The following is a 12,366-nucleotide window of genomic DNA, read 5'->3' on the forward strand; positions in this document are numbered from 1 at the left end:
CCATTCTCCCCATTTCTCTAAGGAAGGTAATAAAGTGAAAAGAAGCTCAAAGAAGGGAGAGAACACTTTTGCCCAAGTCTTCAGGAAAGGGTCCTAGAGAAGGTAGTCTTGAAGCTAAGCCTGAAAGACAGGGAGGATATGGATAAATAATCCTCACTGGCCATGCCTTCTCAGTTTCTTCTGTTGGCTCTTTCTCTTCCTAACCTCTAAATCTTTGGAACACTCCAAGGCTCTGTTGTCAACCTTTTATCCTCTCCCCTCCCTCCCTCTCCCCTTCTGTCCTCTATTCTTTCTACATTGGCTCTCTAGGTGATGTCATTTAGCATCATGGCCTTAAATACCATTTATATACAGATGCCTCCCAAATATGTATCTCCAGTGTGGACTTGTGCCCTGAACTCCAGACCCATCCAATTTCTTTTTTTTTAAATTTTATTATTATTATACTTTAAGTTTTAGGGTACATGTGCACAATGTGCAGGTTAGTTACATATGGTGGCACATATACATCATGGAATACTATGCAGCCATAAAAAATGATGAGTTCATGTCCTTTGTAGGGACATGGATGAAATTGGAAATCATCATTCTCAGTAAACTGTCACAGGAACAAAAAAACAATTTCTTACTTGACATCTCCACTAGGATGTTCCATAGACACCTCAAGCTGAACATATCCAAAACTGAGCTCCTGACAACTCTCTCCTCCCAAATCTGCTCCTCCTCTGGTATCTTTGTTTCAGGACATAGTTGCTCAGCTAAAAATCTTAGAGTCATGTTGGATTCTCCTCTTTGTTTCACAATCCACATCCAATCCATCAGGGATTTTCAGCTCCATCTTTAGAAGACATCCACAATCTGACTGACTTCTTACCACTTTATTTGCTGCTGTACCCCTGGTGTCTGGAATATGGCTTGGCACAGAGGAGGTGCTCAACAATTATTTGTGGAGTGGACATCCTGGACAGACAGCAGGAAAACACAGAATGTGTTTCAGGGGACAGCAAGTAGTTAAATTTGACTGGAGTGGAGGGGCAGGGAAGGGAGGTATGGAGAGAAAGTTGGAGTGGTTGAGTGGGCCTAGAGAATAGGGGGCTTTGAACACAAGACTCAATGAGCTCATACAGCAGCAAAGACTTTTTGCCATGGAGAGTGGAGAGTCTTGGACAAATCTTGAAAAGGGGAAGGATGGATCAGAGCTGGCCTTTGAGGAGTGATAGTTGGGTGTCCTAGAGAAAGTTAGTGCAACTCTGTAGGACGCAAGTATAACAGTTTCCATTTTACAAGTGGAGTAACTGAGGCACAGGTATCAGGAAAGTTGCTTGACCAAGGCAGCAGCTTCCAGGAGCACTGGGGGAGGATAGGCTGGTGGCAGAAGAGACCACTCAGGGAAGAAGTGTTTCTAGGCAGTTGAAACAGAGTATTGCTGTGGCTGGGCTAGTGTGGGGGTGGGCCGAGTTGGCACCTCCCCAAGGTCTCCTGGGGGGTGAGGGGGGTAGGGTGGAGCTGGTCTGGCAGCAGGACACTGGGGCCTCTGTGTGTGTGCTGCCTCCAGCCAGCATACTTTCCACAGAGTCTGCCCAAGAACATTTCCTCCAGCCTGCTTTGCTTAATTTTTTTAAAAAAAATCTGTTGGTGTTTTTTTCAACTGAAGCAAAAATCCAAATTCTGCCTGACTACTTGGCCCTTACATCATTTGACTGCCAGCTTCTCTGGTTGGCCCCCCATAGTCCAAACCCACGCCTGCTCTTTTTGGTCCTTGATTCCCCTGGGTCCCAACATGCAATGATCTTGGTCCCTTCAAATCTTACCCATATGGAAATCCTGCTTTCAGGGAGCCCTCCTTGACTGCCTCAGCACTTCTCCCCCAAACTCCCTGGCTCTGACTCCATACCAATCCCCTCCTCTAACCCAATCCTTCTCCAGGGGAAGTGCCAGGAGGTTCTTGATGGCACAGCCTAGGCCCACCCCAGGGCTGCTGTTTGAGGTTGTACAGATTATTGATGGCACAAGAACCTCCTCCCAACTAACAGGGACAAGCGGGGCTGAACAAGGGTGGATATTCTGCTTGTGCTGGGCTCACTTATCTGGTAAATCTGATAGTCCCTCTACCCAAATCCAGGGGCCTTTTTGTAATTCACACTAAAGTGTGATACTGGCTACTGAGGCCCCACTAAGCTTTCCCTTTATCTGCTCCAGCTCCCTTGTTTATCACCTCAACAGGGTACTGTCATCTACCAGGTCTAACAAGCCGAAAAAAAGGTAAACACCATCTATATTTACTTACTCTCCACTACAGTCAGGTTGTTTCTCTCTCGATAGTCTCTCAGATCCACCACCACTGTCCTGCTCCCACCTTCAGCAACCCCTACGTGGATTCTGCCCCTGTTTGCCTACTCAGCTCCTGGCCACCTAGCCGGCCCCTCCAGTCTGCTACCACTTCACAATCACCTCTCCTTGCTTAAAACCTTGCCATGTCTCCTTATTATGGCCCACACTTATTTCTAAAGAGGGGTGCACATGTCCCAGGGGATGCTGGAGACAAATCGAAAGGGAGTGGAAAAATAATATTCATACTCTATTTTAGGGCTTTTTCCTTATCCTTTAGGGATTAATATTTATATGCTTCACAATGTACCTAATATATTTGCTCAGCAGTATATTTATATAATGCATAAATGAATAAGTATATATGTTTCGGGAGTATAGGATCAAGTTTTTCCTGATAGGTGTGCAAACACATAAGATGGTTTGGAGACCATTAAGTGAGACCCAAGGAGGTGCTCTAACATTGGAAGTCCTCCACAGCCTAGTCTTTCTCTGCCTCTCACATCTCATTTTTTTTCACCACTCTTCTACCTCTTGTCTGTCCCTGACAGTACAGTGACACAGAAGGACTTGCAGTTCCCCTAATTAAGGGAACATTTGTGCCTTTATTCCTTTTTCCTGGATTCTTCCAGTCCTGCCCTCACCCTGGTTGCCTGGTGAAGATGTCCTATTTCAAGCCTCAGTTTAGGTGTTATCTCTCTGAGGTTTTCTCCACCAGCCTGGGAATAGGAAACCCACCATTGTCTTCTGGTCCACCTCACCATTCCAACCATTCCACATTCAGACTTCTCTTTTTCCCCAGCATACTTTATTAAAGTAATCTACTCACTGCTCCCCAACCCAATGCTCTTTTTTAGAGACAGTCTCACTCTGTCACCCAGGCTGGAGTGCAGAGATCATAGCACAGTGCAGCCTCAACTTCCCATGTTCAAGCAATCCTCCTGCCTCAGCCTTCTGAGTAGCTGAGACTATAGGCATGCACCACCACACCCTGCTAATTTTTATTTTTTTTCTAGAGATGGGTTCTCCCTATATTGCCCAGGCTAGTCTTGATCTCCTGGCCTCAAGCAATCCTCCTACTTCAGCCTCCTGAAGCTCTGGGATTACAGGTGTGAGTCACTGTGCTGGGCCAGTTTCCTTTTTTATATCCCCCCTTAAATTGTGAACTCTCTGAGACTAGGGACTATATGCAGTTCACCTTCCTCTTTCTGTTGGACTCAGCACAGTGTAAGTCACACACTCAGCACCAGGAAATGTTTGTTTAAAAAGCAATAAAGCTAATATTATCAACTACTTAATATGTGCCTGGAGCTAATTTTAGCATATGTTTCCATGTATATTAGTTCATTTAATCCTTGAAAGTGAGTTCTGGCCGGGTGTGGTGGCTCATGCCTGTAATCCCAGCACTTTGGGAGGCCGAGGTGGGCAGATCATGAGGTCAGAGATTGAGACCATCCTGGCTAACACGGTGAAACCCCGTCTCTACTAAAAGTACAAAAAATTAGCTGGGCGTGGTGGCATGCGCCTGTAGTCCCAGCTACTTGGGAGGCTGAGGCAGGAGAATCGCTTGAACCTGGGAGGTGGAGGTTGCAGTGAGCTGAGATTGTGCCACTGCACTCCAGTCTGGGCAACAGAGCGAGACTCCATGTCAAAAAAAAAAAAAGAAAGAAAGAAAAAAAGAAAGTGGGTTCTAATTTTATCCCCATTTCGTAGATATGTAAAATGAGACTCCCAGAAATGAAGTAACTTGCCCTGGGTCCCAAACTGGCAGAGCCAGGATTCAGACTCAAGAAGTCTGATCTCAGAGTGCATTGTCTTAATCACTATGCTCTGCTGACAGAATAAGCACAAGAATGAACAAATATATGCACAAATGAATGAAGTGGTGACTTTGGAAGCAGACTTACATAGTGAAATTGGAGATAAAGGCAAGATGAGGCAGATCCAGGTCAAAGATGGCTTCATGGGCTTCAGCATGTGGATTAAACAGGACAGAGGTGACCAAGGTGTGGGCATAGCGAGACACCACCGTGGAGCGCATAGAATAGCTTGTCATTAACAACTGAGAGAGAAGACAGGAGGAGGTGTTTTAGGTAGACTATGTCCTCAGCCTAGATGGGCTAGTCTTTGGGAACCCAAGATTCCTACACAGGCCTCAAAGTATACAGGTGGATAAACTAAGGCCTAGAGAGGGAAAACAACCTCTGTCATCCATTTGGTGGATCTGCCTGATTACTTCAGCAAGCTTGTTATCAAGTCTCAGAACCCAAGACTCACAGAAGATTAGAGATCAAGGGACCTCTCTGGACAAGCACTTCTCTAACTTTGATGTGCACATGAATCTCCTGGAAAGCTTGTTAAAATGAAGATTCTGATTCAGCAAGACTAGGGTGAGGGCTGAGATTTTATCTTTCTAAAAAACTCACGTGGAATGATGCTGCTGCTAGTCCACAGATTTCACTTTGAGTAGCAAGGCTTTAGAATATAGCAGAGCATCCGCCATTCATTGAATCCTACTCTGTCCAAGGCACTGTGATAAATACTGATTTTTTTCTTCTTTAGGATCTCAGGTGTAAAGAGTTGCACTTATAAGCACAATCATGCACTGCAAGCATGGTAAGTATCTGGCATCCATGATGAGGGCACACAGCAAGTACAATATCTATCTTCTTCCTCTCCTTTCTTGAGGCAATGGTCCCTCTATCTACCCACACGTGATTCAGAGCTAGTTCCTTCCCAGTGTGGGGCAGTGGGAAATGAGGATGATTTGAGATCAGACGGTTCTGCCACTTCCTAACTGTGTCTTAACCTTGGAACCTCTGTTTTCTCTTCTCTATAATGGGGATAATAATATAGCCCAGCTCACAGAGATGCTGTGAGGACTAAATGAAATAATAATTCTGGGACCCCTGGTGCAGCACCTGACATGTGCTCAGCAAATAGTACCTCTTTTCTCCGGCTCTAGTTTCTCAGTCATAGGACTGAAGAAACACATTGAATAACCTTCCCAAATTTCCCCCAAGAAGCTAATTTTATCACAAATCCCCAAGCTTTGTTCCCTCATCCCAGAACTGACCTTTGTGCTTGATGAAGCGGGGACAGGGGGTCCCTGGTATGTCAGTTCAAGAAGAATGGTCAGCAAAAAGCTGACACAGATGAGGTACCTCCACCCAGACATGATGCCACCTCTTGCCTGGATCTGTTGTTCACATCCAGAAGATCTGAGCCCGATCTCCAAACCCTTGCTCTTTTAAACCTCCAGGTATCCCTTCTCTTGAGAGGGAGGGACCATCCTGAAGGGTGGGGAAAGCTCTGAATGTGGCATTGAGGCTCACACAAGCCAGGATTGTCCAAGAGCTGGGGCTGGCATCTTGCCTGGAGAAGGGCCAGTTCTACGCTTCCTTTTTTCCCCTCATCCAGCTGTAAGATGAATGGAAACTAAACATACCAGAGTGCTGGGTCTGTCTGTTTGCTGTGTTGGCTCAGGGTGGGGTTTTTCTTTCCTATAAACATCCACAGGAGCCCAGTAACTGGGGCCAGAGAAAGGTCACTTAGCATTGATCATCTTAAAAAGGTAGTGGCGATGAGAGAGGGATTGGCAAGGCAAGCCCCCAATACTGGTCTTCCCTGGTATTGACTTTAGCCTAGTGCCAGGAGGGACTTACTCAGGATCCTATAACAATTTAGGGGTCCCATAGACATAATAAGACTTACAGTCTCTAGAATAGCCAGAGGCCAAGACAGGCTGGGGCAGGACTGAGAAAGAATATAACACAGTGGTTTCAAAATACAAGCTCCAGACCCAGACCACATGGGTTTGAATCTCAGTTCTGCCACTTACTGACTGTATAATATTGAGCAAGTTAATTAACCTCTCTGTAGCCTCAGTTTCTTCATCTATAAAATAAGAATAGTAATAGCACCTACTTCATAAAGTTCTTATGAAGATTAAGTGAGTTTGTACTTTTAGAATGCTTGGCACATGGTAAGTGATCAGTAAATAGCTGCTAGGAGGAGGGCAGGATGAGGCATGACAGAGATCAAAAGTCTGGAAAGCTCCCTGTCCTCAGAGACCTGAGTGGAGGGAGAAGGGAGGAGCTGAGGTGCTCTGGACTCAGGATCTGCAGGTCCTGTGGAGGGTGGGGGTGAGGAATGGGGCTGAGAAAAAGGAAAGTACTTGAAGGTCTGCACAAGGACTATCAGCCTCAGTCAGAATCCTGCCGACCCTGGCCCTCCGGCCTCTACCCATCCACACAGGGAGCATAGACAGCTCCAGTACTTACTCTCAGGGGCAAAATCTCTGATGACATTTTACAAACTGCCCCAGGAACACTCAGATTTGTCCTAGGGCATTTGGCATCCCAACAAAGTCTTCTCATTCTGGCATCTGTGGGTCCCAAAACCTGTCAGTTGCCACCTCCCACAAGTCCGCACCAAGTTTCCTCTCAGGATTTCCTCACGAGGGAGAGTCCTAGCTAGAGAACAGCTCTGCTTATACAGCAACAGAGAAAACTCCCATCGGCTACCCAGTCCTTTTCTCTTAAATATGAATGAGTAGCCAAGGAGCCTCAAGCAAATTAAGGAAGCCTGTAGCATGAAAGCAAAATACTAAAAGAAACAAATAGAACAACTGACCCTAGAGCAATTTGAGGATCTGGGAAACAAAAGAGAACTTCAGGGGAAAAATTGATACTATTCTGAATAAGATTCAAGAAGATATAATATGCATAAAACAAGAACTAGATGCCATAAAACAGGAACAATCAGAGAAAACAGAGATTCCTTAGAAATTAAAAATAAGTTACTGAAATAATAAATTTCCCAGGACCAGGAAATGAGGAAATCTCCCAGAATGTAGGGCAAAAAAGCCAAGGCAACAGAAAATGTGAGAGAAAATTTAAGAGAGATGGATTAATCTAGCAAATTAGACATTCAAATAATAGCAGTTCTAGATAGAGAAAACAAAACAATGAAGGAAACTTTATTGAAAACATATTAGGCCAGATGTGGTGGCTCACATCTGTAATCCCAGCACTTTGGGGGGTTGAGGCTGGAGGATCGCTTGAGGCCAGGAGTTTGAGATCAGCCTGGCTAACATAGTGAGACCCTGACTCTACAAAAAAAAGTAAAAAGAAATAGCCAATCATGATGGCTCTCATCTGTAAATCCCAGCTACTTGGGAAGCAGAGGCGGGAGGATTGCTTGAGCCCAGGAGTTCGAGGTTACAGCGAGCCATGATTGTGCCACTGTACTCCAGCTTGGGAGACAGAGTGAGACCCTGTCTCAAAAAAATAGATATATTAGAAGTTATAATAATTCCCTACACCTGAAGAAGGATCTCCAGACAGGTGCCCAGAACAGTGAATCCTGGAAACAGTGAATCCAATTCAAGCAATAACTGCAGCAGCCTCCTTACTGCTCCTCCTGCTTCAGCCTTCATCATCCCCTTTTCTGCCTCCCACCAGTATATTTTTACAACAACCAGAGGGATCCTTTTGAAACCCAAGTCAGATCCTGTCCCCTTTTTGCTCAAAACTCTCCTGTGGATCCTGCTTGTGGCTTACATGGCCCTATGTGAGAGGGGTCAGTGAGGCAAGCCCTCATTACCCATCTGACCCCATTTCCTATTACCTCCCTTCCTGCCTTCCTCCATCACTCTAGCAACTCTGGCCATTGTGTTCTTCAAAAGTGCCAGGCATGGGGAAAAAATGCCAGGCATGATCCTGTCCCATGGCCTTTGCAATGACTGTTCTTTCTGCTTGGAATGTTTTCTCACCAAGTATCCACTTGACTAGTTCTCTCACCTTATGCTAGTCTTTGCCCACATGCTACCTTTTCAGTGAGTGTTTCCCTGACCAACCTATTTACTTATTTTTTAACTTTTTGTTATTGATACATAATATTTGTATAAATTTATGGGATACATTGATATTTTGTTACATGCATAGAATGTGTAATAATCAAGTCAGGGTATTTATGGTATCCATTGCCTTGGGTATTTATCATTTCTATGTGTTGGGAACATTTCAACTTATCTTTTCTAGCTATTTTGAAATATACAACACATTGTTATGACAAGCCTATTTAAAACTGAAATTTTTCTCCATAGCACTTATCACACATTTTAATTTGGATACATTTTACTGATTTATCTTATTATCTTTTCTCTCTCCCTTACTAGAATCAGCTCCATGGGGGCCAAGGATTGCTATCTGTCTTCTTCACTGCCTAGCCTAATCTCCTAGAACAGTACCTGACACGTAGTAGACACTCAAAAAATACTTGTTGAATGAGTGAATACAATAAAAGCATATAATTCAAGGAAAAAAGAAAGGCTTTTAGAAACTCTGTGTGTGTGTATGTGTGTGTGTGTGTGTGTGTGTGTGTAATTATTCAAGAAAGTCTTGGCCAAATACAAAGCAAAATAAAATGTAATATGATTATGAGCAGCTGTTAAGAGTATAAGAAAGATTCCATTTGACCTTGATGCTAGAAACATTCTCCTCTGAGAGGCCCAAAGATTGTGACATTGAACTTGAAGAGAAGGAAGCGTATTCCAGGCTCACTACTTGGCTAGATTTTGAAAAATATTTACATAGCCATGATAATGTGAATGTTGTTTATTGGGTTTCAGGTCATAGAGTCAACCTGGGGAGACAAAGCAGGGAAGATCTGATTGTGGCTGCAGAACAGAATGTAAATGTTAATAACCAGGGCAATGTAAAAGGAAAGATAAAACTGACAATGTGGGACATTGAATGGGCAGGGGGAGGGTTGTAGCCATAATATCCTTGTCTTAAAAAATGGGGAGTCAAATTATCTGTCAAAATGGATGGAATACAAAATAGAGGTCTGAGTATATTTTTTTCAAGTTATAAAATTAACCAAAAACAAAAAAGGAACATCAGTGTTAACCATTGCAGGGGGGTAGAGGGAAAAGTGAGGCACAGTACATAAAATCCTTACTGCCATCTCTGGGAGTCAATAGGATATTGTCTAATTTTTTTAAAAAAAGAAACATTACATACATATTATCTAGAGTTGTAAAGGGAACCAACAGTAGAGCTAAAACTAAAAACTGTTAAAAGTTGGCTTTGAGGGGGTGGGATGGAGATGGGGAGGGTTGAGGCAGGGGACTATTCATTTTTATCATATGATCTTCTGTACTATTTCATTTGTTGTCATGTACAAGCATGAAATTCATAAAAATCAAATGTTAAAAACTGCATGTTGATCTCAAAACAATGAAATAATTATATTTCCTATGACGCTTATGACAATATCTAAATGGGCATATGGATATCCAGTTAGACGTGCCTCCATAGATGAAAAACATACTGTAATGTGCCTAGCATATGTCTGTGAAGACTGTTGGAAAGGATATTCTGGGACTTAAATCATCGGACAAAGTATAGTGTAGTGGTTAAGTCTTTGGTATTTGATATTCCACTGACTCGGGTTCAAGTCCTCTCTGTGCCACTCATTGGTCGCCTTGCCTTGGGCAAGTTACCCCTCTCACTTTTAATATTGCCATCTGTGAAATGAGGCTAATGTTCACACAGTATAAAAATAAACCCCTTAAGAGCAAGGGCCACCTCTGGAGAGGTGTCTAATACATAGTTGGTGCTCATTTTCTGTTGAATGGCCTAATCATAGCTCACAAGCTTGTGCTGAGGAAGGACTCAATATACAGAGAACAGGGGAGAATGAGGGTTAGTCCAAAAGTGGGTAGCAGGTTTCCTCATCTATGGGAAATTTGTCTTTTGTTTGACAAAATGTCATTTTTGCTGTGGAAAGGTAACCCTTAGGGCTTAGAGTGAAACAAAGTTAACTAAATTGCCCTACATATAAAAGGGGAAAAAATGAGATTTCACCAGCGGCTCAAGAAAGAAGACATAGGCCAGGTACGGTGGCTCATGCCTGTAATCCCAACAATTTGGGAGGCTGAGGCGGGTGAATAGCTTGAGTCCAAGAATTTTGGACCAGCCTGGGCAACATGGTGAAACCCCATCTCTACCAAAAATACAAACAAACAAAACCCCCAAAATTAGTAGGGCGTGGTGGCATGTGCCTGTAGTCCCAGCTACTTCTGGAGGCTGAGGTGGGAGGATCGCTTGAGCCCAGGAGGTGGAGGTTGCAGTGAGCTGGGATCACACCACTGCACTTCAACCAGAGTGACGGAGTGAGACCCTGGGGGAAGTGGGGGGAAGAGAGAGAGAGAGAGAGAGAGAGAGAGAGAGAGAGGATATAGAAGCCTGGAAATGGAAAGGAGAGAAGTTGCCAGCATGTTGGGGGACAGAAAGGGTCCAACAGGGGTGGGGTATGGGGCCTAGGAGAAGGAACAATTATTAGGCCTTTCCCAATGGTGGGAATGGTTATGGAAATCTGAAGAACAAGAAAGTCTGATGTCCAATTTAAAGTTGATTTCTATGCTGAGCTGCATGGTTTAAATGACTAAAGAAGTGACAGGCAGCCTTAAAAGGAAATCTTTGCTACCCTCTCCCAAATTTTCCAAAATTCAGAGATACGGATTCTGTATAGTTTGGGAGAAAGTAAATGTGCTAGGATAGGATTGGTGGTGGGGATATTCTGGGCTTTCCATTTGAGCTTCAGGAGTCTGGAGTCTTGGATGCCTGTGGGACTAGACAGTTACGTCTCGACATTCTGCACTAAGCAATCCTTAGCCTGCCTTTCCTTATCTTCAGAACAGAGCTGCCTGATGATAACAGCTTTTCATCTTTCCTCTTAGTTGATATGTAGGATCTATATGGTCTCAGATGTTTCTCTACTGATTTATGGGTGCTAGAAATGGGCCTGAGACCCAGTGACCTAGGTTCTTCAGAGTTTATGGGTGAATGCTGAAGATCAAGATTCCAAGAGTTCACAAGGAGAAGGTGGGAGGAAATCTCTCTGGTCAAAGAGTAAAGATTATGAACTAATTTGTCTTTTCTCCCCCGATAAGGCTGCCTCCTATCCTCTGATCCCCAGGTCATAAGATAAGGGTGTTAATGGTATTATGTTATGAAGGTGGTGGAATTGAGAGGGGTCTGGGGAAGTTTGGGTTTGACAATCTTTGGGAATGCCTCTCTGATGGATTTGGACTGAGATTTTTTCTGACTTCCTGAATCCAATATCTCCTAATGTTCTGACTCTGTATTCCTTTAAATTACCCCAGGATCCCAAAGACCACAACTGGGACCTAAAACATTGTGAAACTTAAAATGTTGGAGGTTGTAACCGAGCATAGATATACCAGAAGGGTAGTTGTAGCAGAGGGTGTTCCCCATGGGGACAAAATTGCATAACAAAGGCTCCTAGGCAAGAGAAGGCAGGGCATATCTGGTAATAGTGAAGTGTTCTGTTTAGGTGGAATATAGGCAACTATATCTAGTACTCTCAGAAAAACAGCAGGAAAAGGGCTGGAAAAGCAGTCAGGGCTGGATTTTGGGAGAGCCTTGAAATCAAGCTCAGGCGTTTCTTGGGAAAGCATTCCATACCCATTGTCATGTATACCTCACCTGCTATTCATATCTCAACTCACTGCAATCAGGAAACTGCTGCATGGAATAGACTCTGAAATAACAATAGCTTAAATAAGACATACATCTATTTGCCTCACCTAAAAGAAATCCAGAGGTAGGCAGTTCACATTGGCTTCATGAAATTGTTACGGATCCAGGTTCTTTTTAGTTTACTAATCCAGTATCCTTAGAGTGTTACCCTAGTCCTCATGGCCTTTATTCTGGGAGGCTATGTATCTAGCTAAAAATCAGGTGACTTATTACTAAGGAAGAAGAGGAGGATGAATACCAGGGTAAGCAATTAGCAAGCTATGCCACAAACGTGCACTGAAACTATTCCTTCCAAGGTCACCAGAGACCACCACTTGATCGTCAAAATCCCCAGACATTTTTTCAGGTCTTACTTTTCTTGATTCTTGGCACCATTCATCACTATTGACCTTGACTCCTCCCTCCTTTTGAAACAATCTCTTCCCTTACTTTTGTGACACTCCTTTCTCCTGTTTTTGTTTGTTTG

General features: G+C 43.7%; 1 protein-coding gene across 1 annotated transcript in view; it reads right to left on the reverse strand.

Moving 5' to 3' along the window:
• Positions 1–5,551, reverse strand: part of ITIH6 (inter-alpha-trypsin inhibitor heavy chain family member 6) — a 43,481-nt gene extending 37,930 nt beyond the window's left edge. The window contains exons 1-2 of the mRNA XM_031006044.2: positions 5,405–5,551; positions 4,236–4,390 (exon numbers count right to left, since the gene is read on the reverse strand). Coding sequence (XP_030861904.2) covers positions 4,236–4,390; positions 5,405–5,506 — 257 coding nt within the window. The 5' untranslated portion in view covers positions 5,507–5,551. The remainder of the gene's footprint in view (positions 1–4,235; positions 4,391–5,404) is intronic.
• Between the last annotated feature and the right edge of the window lie 6,815 nt (positions 5,552–12,366).

Source organism: Gorilla gorilla, chromosome X, assembly GCF_029281585.2.
Source record: "Gorilla gorilla gorilla isolate KB3781 chromosome X, NHGRI_mGorGor1-v2.1_pri, whole genome shotgun sequence".
Classification (NCBI taxonomy): domain Eukaryota; kingdom Metazoa; phylum Chordata; class Mammalia; order Primates; family Hominidae; genus Gorilla; species Gorilla gorilla.